We start from the raw sequence: 12,387 nt of genomic DNA, 5'->3' as shown, positions 1-12,387 counted from the left end.
ATGAAGTTATGGCCCTTGATAATGGGTCATGGACTTGGAGAATCCTTCTACCCCTTCCACCCCCTATTCATCCAATCCCTCGTTCGGCAAAAGAAATCATTGATGCAGAACCTCTACAGGTGCGGGCTGGCTCTCCTTCAGTTCAGTTGCAGGAAGGTGAAAGAGACAGGGAAGACACTTTGTTCAGGAAGCGCTTGATAGCTACAATTCAGAAAAAGACTTCATCGCCCTCTTCCAATGCATGGAAGCCCGCGGCAGACCCCTCCCTACGCTGAGAACACCCACCAAGCGCAGTGCTAAATCCATCGACATCAGAAAATTTCAGGGTAGGGGGGGGGGGGGGGGGGGCAGCATAGTTTCCACATGAAGATTATCTCCTGGAATGTGAGGGGAGTGAGTTCTAAGCAGAAACGGAGGCTCATTAAACACTCTTGTTCGCGTAGTCGTCTGGATGTCATCTGTATCTAGGAGACCAAAGTCGGTCAATTCAGCGAATCTCTGATGGGAACTATTTGGAAGTCTAAAGACGTCAAATGGGAGGTGTTAGATGCTTCCGGCAGCGTGGGAGGAATTCTAGTGGCCTAGAATAGTGTCAGATGGGACCTAATCTCCTGCTCGACCGGTCTGTTCTCGGTTTCAGTTATCCTGAAAGACACCTCTTTAGACTTGCAATATCTCATCTCTTCTGTTTACGGCCCCACTGCAGACAATAGCAGAAAGGAATTCTGGGAAGAGTTAATTGAGATCAGATCTCGCTTCTTTGGTCCCACTTACTTTGCTGGAGACTTCAACATGATCAGAACTGCAGAGGAAAAATCTCAGGGCAACAAAGTCTCCCCTGCTATGAGAACCTTTTCAGAGTGGATCGATGATCAAGAACTCATTGATCTCCCCCTTCTGTGCTCTCGTTTCACTTGGTCCAATGGTATAGCTTCTCTGACCATGTCCAGACTTGACAGATTACTTCTTTCTCCAGAATGGGTGAACGCCTTTCCATCTGTTTCTCAATCCGCCTTGTCGCGAACCACCTCTAACCATTACCCGATCCTCCTGTCTGTTGAAGAGATCAATTGGGGTCCTAAACTGTTTCGTTTTGATGCTTCCTAGGTTAAAATCACAGGCTTTCGTACCCTGATATCGGAATGGTCGAGAAGCTTCACGGTCCACAGTTTTGCTGGTTACAGATTATGTATCAAACTCAGACTGTTGAAAGAGAAACTCAAGCAGTGGAAAAGTCAGGTTCTTCAATCAAGGCAACTGGAGACGGGCAACATTATGATCAAATTGCAAAAGATAGATGGGGAGATTGAGAGGGGTGACACTTCTATGGCTACGCTGGCCCAAAGAATCCAACTGATCCAATCCCTGTTAGAGAGGGTTTCGGAAAATGAAATTTCCTATAAGTAAAAATCCCGAGTTAAGTGGATAAAGGAGGGCGATAAAAATACTAAGTTCTTCCACAACATGGCCAGCATGCAAGCCTGTTCAAATAAGATAACCAGTATGGTGATTGTCGATGTTCGTGTTGAAGACAAAGAGGTCATTGCTGACGTTGCTGTTGCTCATTTCAATTCTCTTCTAAACTTAGCTCATTTTAGAAGGCCTGGATTGGACAACTTAGCTCTACATTCAATCTTAGCAGCTGAGGCAGCCTCCCTGGAAGCCCCGTTCACCCTTGAAGAAATTAAGCGAGCGCTCTTTTCGCTCAGGGGAGACAGAGCTCCAGGCCCGGACGGATTCCCTATCTTATTCTTCCAACTTTTCTGGGATATGATTCATCTGGATGTCTTGGATTTCTTCTAGGAATTTTACGATAGAGGCAGACTCTCTACTGGTTTGGGTGCTACTTTCATCTCCCTCATTCCCAAAAAGGCAGGGGCATCGTCCTTCAAAGAATTCAGGTCGATCAGCTTACTTGGGGGCCCATACAAAATCCTGGCCAAAGTGCTATCCTCTCGTCTGTCAAAATCATCGGTAGCATCATTTCTAGCAATCAGTGCGCGTTCATCCCCGGTAGACAGATCACTGACTGTGCTCTGATTGCAAATGAATGCATCGACTCCATCCTCAAATCAGATATGAAGTCCATTTGCTGCAAATTGGACATCGAGAAAGCCGATCACGTAGACTGGGAGTTCCTTCACTACATGCTTCTCATAATGGGATTCGGGACCAGGTGGTGCAGCTGGATTGGGGAATGCATTAGATCTGCCCGATTCTCAGTTTTGCTAAATAGCTCCCCCTTTGGATTTTTCAGAAGTTCAAGGGGCCTCCGTCAAGGAGACCCCCTCTCCTTTTCTTTTCCTGATAGTAGCTGAAGCGTTGTCAAGGATGCTTCAAATAGGGCAGGAAGCGGGTATTCTTAGGGGCATAAGCATAAAAGGTATGGCTGATCCCAACTCGCATGTCCAATTCGCTGACGATACTCTAATTTTTAGCGAGGCTACGCAAGAAAGGGTTAGCAATCTTCGGACCATCATCAGGTGTTTTGAAGCAGTATCTGGGCTGACGGTTAACCTCGCTAAATCCAAGCTTATAGGGGTCAACATGGAGGAAGAGGAGACTAGAAGATGGGTAGTCCTTCTAGGTTGTTCGCCTACTTCCCTGCCATCCACTTTCGTCGGCCTCCCGCTGTGTTTGGGCATCCCTCCAAAGTCTTCTTGGGATAAAGTCATCTTGAGATTCGATCATTTTCTCGCTAAATGGAAATGTAGGTTCTTATCGCTAGGGGGTCGCCTAACTTTAATCAAGGTGGCCCTTTCAAATCTCCCCATTTGTTTAATGTCCCTATTTAAATGTCCTCCAGCAGTTCTGAAGGTTATCGACAGCAAGAGGTGGGATTTTCTCTGGCATAATAAGGGAGAGAAGAAAAAATTCCACTTGGTTGATTGGAAAGCTGTATGTAAACACTATCAACAGGGAGGGGTAGGAATAAAAAACTTGAAGCTCATGAATCGCGCTTTGCTAGGGAAATGGATCTGGAGATTGGGCACGAAAGATAATAGTCTGTGGAATAAAATTATCAAAAACAAATATGGCCGATTTGAAGGTGGCTGGTGGTGCAAAGCTACATCTCGGTACAGGGCCTCGGCCCTTTGGAAAGGTATAGCTGCCATGCAAGAGGAAGTTCTTAAAGGTGTCGAGTTTCAGCTGGGTAAGGGAAACAACATTTGATTCTGGACTGACAGATGGGTGGATAATGTCTCGTTAAAAGAAAATTTTTCGAATATCTTCTCCCTTGCTCCAAATTCGGCTGTCTCAGTTGCTGATTCTTATTTAGTTGTAGCGGGGAAAATCGTTTGGTCAGTAGAATGTAGAAGAAATCTTTAAGACTGGGAGATCCAGGAATTCGTGAACCTCCTAGATTGCATCCAAAAGGCCTCCCCTGATCCCTAGATGGAAGACAATCTGATCTGGACGAACTCCAAATCTAGCAGATTTTCAGTGAGATCATTTTATAGCCAGCTGGACCGACCTCCTTCATCCAATATCTCCCACTGCAAGCAAATTTGGAAGTACCCGGTCTCGCCCAAGATCATCGCCTTCGGTTGGTTGGTCACGAAGAAAAGGATCTTGACCATCAATAATCTTAGGAGGAAAGGGATGTGTTTAGTGAACATTTGTCTGTCTTGTATGAGGTCGGAAGAATCAGTGGACCACCTGCTGCTCCATTGTCCATTCCTCCATCGGGGACGATTTCTGCGCCCGGTTGGCATCATCTGGTGCTTCCCTGATTCAGTTGCCTCGCTTTTTTACGCGTGGCATGGGGCAAAGCTTGGTAAGCAGCGGTCCAGGTTGTGGAAAATGGCCCTTTTGGCAATCTGGTGGTCTGTTTGGGAGGAAAGGAATGGCAGGTGCTTCTGGGATACCGCCAATTCAGCAGGCCATGTTTCCTCGAGAGCTAAAAGTCTTATTGTAGAATGGGTTGTGCATGTCGAGTCCCTTAAGGACTATAATCTTCTTTTTTTGGGCATGTAATGCGATCTGCCCCCTCAACAGATCTGTAGTTTTTTTTTTTTTTTCCTTTCTTGTTTTTGTTCCCTCTTTTGCGCTCTTTTTTAATCAAAGTTTTTTTTCCTTTCTTGTTTTCGTTCCCTCTTTTGTGCTCTTTTTTAATCAAAGTTACCTTTCAAAAAAAAAAAAAACAAATACATACTCAGAAGAATGGAGCATTGCGCAATGCACACCCCCAAAAAACCATACATACAAATTACATACAAAATACCCTACGAACTCTTTATACTCCCCCTCAAGTTGGATCGTAGATGTTGATCGTGCCCAACTTGCTAGTGATACGATGAAGAGCATCTCGACCAAGAGATTTAGTGAGAACATTGGCTAACTGCTCGCCAGAGCGAACAAAAGGGGTTACAATTTCCTTGTTAGTGTCTCTCTCCCGAATAAAATAACAATCAATCTCAATGTGCTTCGTGCACTCATGAAACATCGGATTGCTGGTGATGTGAATGGCAACTTGATTGTCACAATGCCATGGAATGGGAGCTGATGGAGAATAACGAAGTTCTTGTAGAAGGTGTGAAGCCAAATTAGTTCACATGTTGCATGGGCCATTGCTCTATACTCGGCTTCAATAGAAGACTGTGCCACAATGAACTACTTCTTGCTCTTCTAGGTGATAAAATTTCCACCAAGAAATGTACAATACCTTGATGTAGACTGTCTATTATGCAAACTGCTAGCATAATCAACATCGGAGTAACCAAAAAGACGGGGATGACCATACGGTTGAAACAATGAACCCTTACTCGGAGCAGATTTGAGATACTAAAGGATATGATACACTGCGGTCAGATGTGCTGTACGAGGAGCATGCATGGATTGACTAATGATGCCGACAACGGGTTCGACCAAGTAATAGTTAAATAGATACGTCAACCAACCAACCAACCAAAATTACATCCTAGGATCTGAGAGGAGTTCATCATTACCAAGGGTGATTTTCTGGGTAGTGTCCATTGGTGTAGCAGCAAACTTGCATCCTAGCATCTTGGTGTCGGAGAAAAGATCAAGCACGTATTTCCTTTGAGAGAGCACAACTCCTGACTTTCATCGAGCAATTTCAATTCCTAAGAAATATCGGAGAGTCCCAAGGCCTTTGATCTTAAACTGAGTCTTGATAAAGGACTTTAGCCACCATGTCGTCAATATCACTGTTGGATAACACAATGTCATCAACATAGACGATAAGCACCATAATCCCTGTGGGCCGTTGACAAATGAAAAGAGAGTGATCCGTGTTGCTTCGATAGAACCCAAACTCGAGGAGAACATGATGAAATTTATCAAATAAGGCACGTGTAGATTGTTTGAGGCCATGGATGGACTTCTTTAGTCGACATACAAGCGAAACATTTGATAGGGAAAAACCCGGGGGCTGATGCATATAAGTTTCCTTGGCGAGGTCACCATGTAAGAAAGCATTCTTCACATCCGGTTGGAAGAGAGGCTAGGACAAATTTATAGCCAAGGAAATCACCACTCAACAGAGTTGAGTTTGGCCACAAGAGAGAATGTCTCAAAACAATCCATGCCATAGGTTTGAGTATAACCCTTGGCGACCAACCATGCCTTGTAAGGGTTTATTGAATCATATGGACGATACTGGTATAAATCCATTGGCAACCAACAATCTGCTTACCCTCAAGTGGATGAACCAACTCCCAGGTATTGTTCTTCTCAAGTGCTTGCATTTCTTCCAACATAGCCTGGATCCAGTTAGCGCTGCTCATGGCTTTCTTCAAGGTATGAGGGACAATTGACAAGGATATGGAAGCTGTAAAAGAACGAAAGGTGGCTGAAAGACGTTGATAGGAAACAAAACTGTTAATGGGACATTTTGTACAGGAGCGAAAAGATTTTCGCAAGGCAATGGGAAGATCATCATGAGAAAGCGGGTGAGAGATAGTACTTGAGCTACCAGCCGAAGCAGATGGAATGATAGGTGGCTGAGCAGTGGAGGATTTAGTCCGTTGATGATACACTAGAATGGGCTTGAAGGAGAGGTGATGCAGGAGTATCATCAAGACAAGAGATAGGAAGGGTATAGAGTTAAGCTGCCCTTGACGAATAAGAGACTCATGGAGCGATCACCCTTCATTAGAAAAATAAGGAATCTCTTCAAAGAAGGTCACATCCGTTGAGACATATCTCTTGCAGGTTAGAGGGTTATAACATTTATACCCATTTTGAGATTCAGAGTATTGTCATTGCTACCATTAAGGACTTGAACAAAGCACACACACTCAAAGACTTTCGGGGGTAAGGGAAAAGGTTTATCTTGCGAATGCAAAATTCAAATGACGATTTATGTGACAATATTTGGGATGGTATGCGATCAATAAGAAAGGTAGAAGTAAACAAAACATCATCCCAAAAGTGTGTAAGAAGATTCATACCAAGTAAAAGGGCACATGTTACTTCAAGAAAATGATGGTTCTTTCGCTTAGCCACACTATTTTGTTGAGGGTTCATGGGGATGAAGTACTGGATAATACACCATGATCCTGCAAAAAGGACAAAAAGGCATTCAACATATACTCAACCTCATTGTTAGAATGTAGAATTTTAGTAGGGGCATTGACATGGAGTGATTACTTTATTGTAACTTGTAAATTTTTTTTTGAATATATTAAACACCTCATGTTTAGATTAGAGAAGATAAACCTAGGTCATTTGAAAGCAATCATCAATGAAGGTAACAAAATATTTATACCCAAAAAGAAAGATATCAGGTGCATGTCCCCAAACATCAAAATGAACAAGTTCAAATGGTCTAGATTTCCTCTCAGATAAACTGGGAAGAAATACGGCCTAGCGATGTTTAGAGAACTCGCAAGTCTCATAGCATTGGCGTTTAGTTATAGATATTGACAGAATCAAAAGTTTTAACCTAGACAATGATGGATGTCTTAGGCAACAATGCCATCTGGACATAGATTCTTGATCTAAAGACAGAGCAATGGATGCCATTGCAGATGCATCATCAAGGAAATAGACTCATCTATGTTCATGGCCCCCGCCAATCATTTACCTTGTCTGGTGTCTTGAAACATAGTGGAATGAAAGAAAGTTAATGAACAATTTAAAGACTTTATAAGAGAGCTAGATAAGAGATTAAGAGAAAAACTGGGAACATGTAGGATGGATGATAGCTGCATGGTGAGAGAGAGATGAATGGAACTAGTTCCAAATATTGGAGTTTGGTTTCCATCTGCAACAGTGACAAAATGAGACTAATTTGAAGGAAGATAAGAGCTAAACAAATGGGGCTTACCAGTCATGTGCGATGTGGTTCCAGAGTCAATGACCCAAGAAAAAGGGGAAGACACATAAATGGCAGTACTTGACTGGGTTGTAGCCGCTTTGGAAGTATCAGGAGCATCAAGAACATGTCTTATTAAGGCCTCACAGGCCTCATGAGACAAGAGAATAGAGTTACTTGAAGAAGGCTTTTTGGAGCATTCATTTGTGGAAATTTCTCAAAAACACCTGAAACACTACAAGCCAAGGATGCACCAATGCATGAAGGACGTCCAATGTGGTCCTAGCATCGATCGATTGTGTAATTCATGCCCCCACAATGTGTGCAGGTGCAAGGTCCATTACAATCATGTCCTCATCTACCGCCACCATGATTACCACGACCGCCACGCTCACTTTCACGACCACATCCCTATGTACCCCATGTTGGAGCTCTAAATTTATGGCCGAAAGAGGGATGGTCTCTAATTGCAAATGCAGATCGATTAGGAGGGGCGAACATAGGGGTGGGTGAGGTAGTGACCATCTGGCACATAGCATAGATGGCAGTCAGAGAAGGAAGGGAATCCATAACTATAATTTGTTCCCGAATACCGTTTAAGGCCAGAGAGGAATTGCATGCTTTGAGTGTCTTCACGTTACTTCCATGCATGATCATAATCCCTTATATAGTAGGAGGAAAGGGGCTGATAGAGATCTAGTTCATCCCACATACCTTAAAGGGCCGAAATATAATCCTTCAGTGATCTCGAATCTTGTTGAAACTTGCCAATGTTAGAGATCAACTTAAAATTTTTGGATATATTCTAGGCCTCTGAATACATGTCATGGAGGTTTATATATATATATATATATTTGCCGAGGTTAGGAACATGACAGAATTACTCACTATATATATATATATTTGCCGAGGTTAGGAACATGACAGAATTGCTCACAGTGGAGTCCATATTATTAAGTAACCAAGCCATGACTTGGTAATTCTCTTTGGTCCAGTTCTTGATTTTCAATCTGTTGGATCTGGAGGTTCGTCCAATATATAGGAAAGTCTCTCTCTACCCCCTAAAAACAACTTCATGGATTGAGCTAATTGTAGATAATTGTTACGGTTCAACTTGATTATAATAATCAACAAGGGATTTGATTATGAAGATCCCACACCGGATCCAGAGGAGGTTTTGTCCTCCGTAAGGGTTCACGAAGAAGAAACTCACACAACAAACAACTCAAAGGAGGCACACAATATATAAGAGTCACAGTTTCACACAAATTTGAGTTTTAAATGAGGGCCCGGGGTCCAAAAATAGTCTTAGAACTGAAAAACTATGCCAAGAACTAGAAATAGACTTGAATCAAGTGTGAAAACATCTCACACACCAAAAACACCCACCTAAACATGTGCTGAAAGTTCTGGTTTATGTCCAGAACCCCTAGGTCCCAAAAAACAACCCAATCGGATCACCTTTGGTCTCACGACTCACTAAAATCTCCCCCTCGATGAAAAGCAATGCCTCAGACTATCAAATAGGGTAAAACCAACCCATCATGTGGAGAAAATTCCAAGAAATCTCCCTCGATTTGAGCAGAATTGCAGAAAAATGAAGATTGGGAGTTTTTTCGTTGGATGAGAAAAGTGGCTCAAACATACCTCAGATGAGCTCCAAAAATTCTACAAAAATCACCATAATTCTTCTAAAATTGAGACGCTTCAAACCATGTTCTTCTCGATCGAAAACAATCTGTACGGATTGTATAATGCTGACGTCAACCTTACGATTATTGACATCAACAAGTTCCTATAACTCCGATCAACTTGAAAGGTTGCTCCGATACCAAGTTGATGTTGGATGATCTTAGGAGTGAATAGGAAAGAGAGGAGATGAGGAGAGAGAGAGTGGAGGAGGAGAAGAGAGTTTTGAAGAAAAGGTGTCTTGTATGTGCTAGGTCCCCAAACCCTAACACTCTTTTAGTATAATGTTATAGTACAAATACATACTCCTTAGGAGAATAGAGCATTGTGCACATGCACACACCCAAAAAACCATACATACAAATTACATACAAATTACCCTACCAACTCTCTATCGTTCGTAGCACCATCAATTGGAAATGCATGTGTAATGATTATTTACAATGAAATGCTTGTAGTTGTTGAGACTTCAGTAGTCTTTTGTTTCATCCTTGTTCCTTTTATATCATGGACAGAATCTGGCAAGGAGGAAAATGGTGATGATGATGATGATGCTATGGATGGCATCCAAACAGATGAGGAGGATGATGAGGATTCTGACAATGAAATGGGAGTTGATGACGAGGATGGGGATGAAGCCGGTCTTAAGCTTCAAAAGTTGGCAGGCCAGGTTTGTGGTTTTTGAATAAGAATGAAGGCATTTCTCTAGTTTTCCAAGTGTCGTTTATAACCAATATTCACCGGCAGCTTTTTCATGTCTTAGAAGTTGCTTGCAATGTCTGGCGAAGGAACTTTTTTTTTTTTTTTTAAAAATAAAATAAAATTTTATATTACAAATAATTGGATGATGCATATAATTTATATGGTATTGTATGTTCTTATGTGTATGTGGAAATTGAAAAATATATGAGTTTGAGATGTATCATGAAACCCATTTTCATTTTAAGAGGCTTCTGCTTGTAAACACTACAGATTTTCTTTTCTGCAGTAGTAAACTTAATGAGTATCAGTTTTTTTAGGATGGATTATTGGAGAAATCAAGGGTTTCCATAGCTTTTCTGGAGATGTTCATGACATGTGGACATCATTGTTATTAGAAGAGGTGGTGCACATGTACGTGCATACTGTGCACACACACGTATATGTCCCCCTCTCTGATAGTTATGAACTTGTGATTACAAAAGCACCCCCTTTCCGAACATTGCTATCTATAAATAAAAAAAGCAATGCTTTCCAAAAATCAGGGTTTGGTATCTAGGGACCAATTTTGAAGATGTGTGGTTTGTTTGTTTGTTTTTTTTGTGAAACATTATTAAAAGTGCTCTCTCTGCATTCACATTTAGGATGGAAAATTGTTAAGTTGTTTCATGATCGGCTAGATATTTTACCCTAAACATTTTTTTCCTTAATGGGGCATTGATCGCTTCTTCCTGATCTTTGGATTTTTTGATGATTGGAATCTCAGGCGAAGGCTTTTCAACCTGACGAGGATGATGATGACTCAGATGAGGATTTTAGTGATGGTGAAGAGCTGGAGTCACCCATTGATGAGGTGGATCCCTTTGTTTTCTTTGTGGACACCATCAAAGGTAAGTTCCACCTGACATTTTTAGTACGATTGGTTGGAATACTGAATGAATTAATGCATGTGCATGTGCTGACATGAATTGTGATCTCCAGCCATTCAAGTATCCAACCCCGCACGGTTTCAGAACCTGATGCAGACCTTGGACTTCCACAATCAGGCACTTGTCAACAGCATTGCTCTGCATGCTGAAGAAAGGAGAGCAGAGATAGAGAAAGTTAAGCTGGAGAAGGCTGTTGGTCCGTGAATCATGCATGGTGGGGGGTGAAGTTTGGGAAGAGATATTGCCATCCATACCTTTTGTCGGCGTCTGTTTATTTAGTTGGTAGAGAAACCATCATGGGTTGTGGATTGCCATGTGCCGTGATCACCCTGGCCACACACAGAGAGCCAAAGGGTATCCCATGTGGAAGTGTTACGACCTGGAAGTTCCAGAAACTAATGGCACATTCCCCATGAAGAGAACGAAAACGAACCTGATGTTGGGAATACTGTCTGTTCTCGTGGGCTTATGTGTTTCCTTTGCCTGTACACGCATGCTTCGAATGCATCTGGATCTGCTGTCTTTGGTTACATGTTCTGATTTGGTGGCTGGATTTTCTTGTGGCTCAGCCTCAAATCATTTTTCCCTGTTTGAGTCGATTTGTCTGGGAGATGACATCCCTTTATCTGGATCTGAGTTTGATCTGGTCCATTGATCGATTTTTGTTGCTGTGCTACAGCTGGGTTCAATTACCGAGTGTATATGACATTTTCCCCCCTATAAAAAAACACAGGAGATGGTGATATAATGGCTGTATTGTGGGTGGGTCTCGAAAATTCCATTTGTTTAGTTGGTTTTGGAGCAATATCGGTTCTGATTGGTCAGTGGATGACGGGACCCTTTATTGATTTTTGTATGTAAATAGCATTCATCTATTCTTTCTTGGATAAAAGGGGATGTTTGTGCTGCTTCAAAAAAAAAAGGATGATTATGTTTATTTCTAACATATGGTTTATATAAAATTTTTGAGTGATAATGTGATATTTGAAGCTATTTCTTATAATGCAGTGGACAGAAAGCAGCATCTCCACTTGCACACTGCTGCCACATGTTAGGTATCTCGACTATCGATTGACTTGAGGCCATTTATTTTGGACCACTGCCAATTTTTGTTTGAGCTGCTTATTTTGGTTGGTACACTGTTTGTGGTGCCAGCTGTTTTCTCACACAAATTTGAGAAATTTGCAGGAGAAGATGAAAATGATTGCACGATCAGATCAACCGGTGTTAAAAATACTCTGAAGCTTTTATGCTGAGACCAGGTTTTGATGTGGTAATGTAAAATTATGAGGTAGTAATGGTAATGGTGGGCTGAGACCAGGTTGTAATTATGGTGGGATATCCCATAATTACAGGAATGGTATTACAATCTTATTTGGATAAGTTTGAAGCCTTTAGGCTGTGTTTGGTTGTCTAGTGAATTGAATCACAAGTGGGCTATTTGTAGGAAGTGAAAGGACGTGCTGTTGGGTTGTTACATTAGAGGTGGGTTACATGCGGAAAGAGGACAGTGGGTGCGGTCTACTTGTAGGAAGTGAAATGGCATGTGCCGTTCTGTAGTTACATGGCATGTAGAATCTAAATTGTTGCAGGCTTTTTGTGTGTGAAACTTGAACTGTATGTTAGCAAAGCCATCTATTTAAATGTCCAAATAACTTTCAATTGAAATGTCTTTCTATGTATGGAACTTCCCATGAGGTCGATCTGTGTGGGCCACACCATGATGCGTGTCGAACATCAACACCGTGCATTTGATGGGTCCCCTTTAAATTATGGGATATCCCAAAA

The 12,387-nt window shown here is 42.0% G+C and overlaps 1 protein-coding gene across 5 annotated transcripts in view; it reads left to right on the top strand.

Annotated features, from left to right (window-relative positions):
* LOC131246445 (importin beta-like SAD2) overlaps nt 1–11,582 on the top strand; it is a 57,219-nt gene extending 45,637 nt beyond the window's left edge. For 4 of the 5 annotated variants that reach the window (XM_058246589.1, XM_058246586.1, XM_058246587.1 and 1 more), the window contains 3 exons: nt 9,487–9,641; nt 10,437–10,560; nt 10,652–11,582. In XM_058246589.1, the coding sequence (XP_058102572.1) occupies nt 9,487–9,641; nt 10,437–10,560; nt 10,652–10,690 (318 nt within the window). In that variant the 3' untranslated portion in view covers nt 10,691–11,582. Of the gene's footprint in view, nt 1–9,486; nt 9,642–10,436; nt 10,561–10,651 lie in introns of those variants that run through there. The other variant, XM_058246590.1, reaches the window with a different exon arrangement.
* The last annotated feature ends 805 nt before the right edge of the window (nt 11,583–12,387 follow it).

The sequence above is a fragment of the Magnolia sinica genome, chromosome 5, assembly GCF_029962835.1.
Source record: "Magnolia sinica isolate HGM2019 chromosome 5, MsV1, whole genome shotgun sequence".
NCBI lineage: Eukaryota > Viridiplantae > Streptophyta > Magnoliopsida > Magnoliales > Magnoliaceae > Magnolia > Magnolia sinica.
This window is presented reverse-complemented; position numbering and strand designations above follow the sequence as displayed.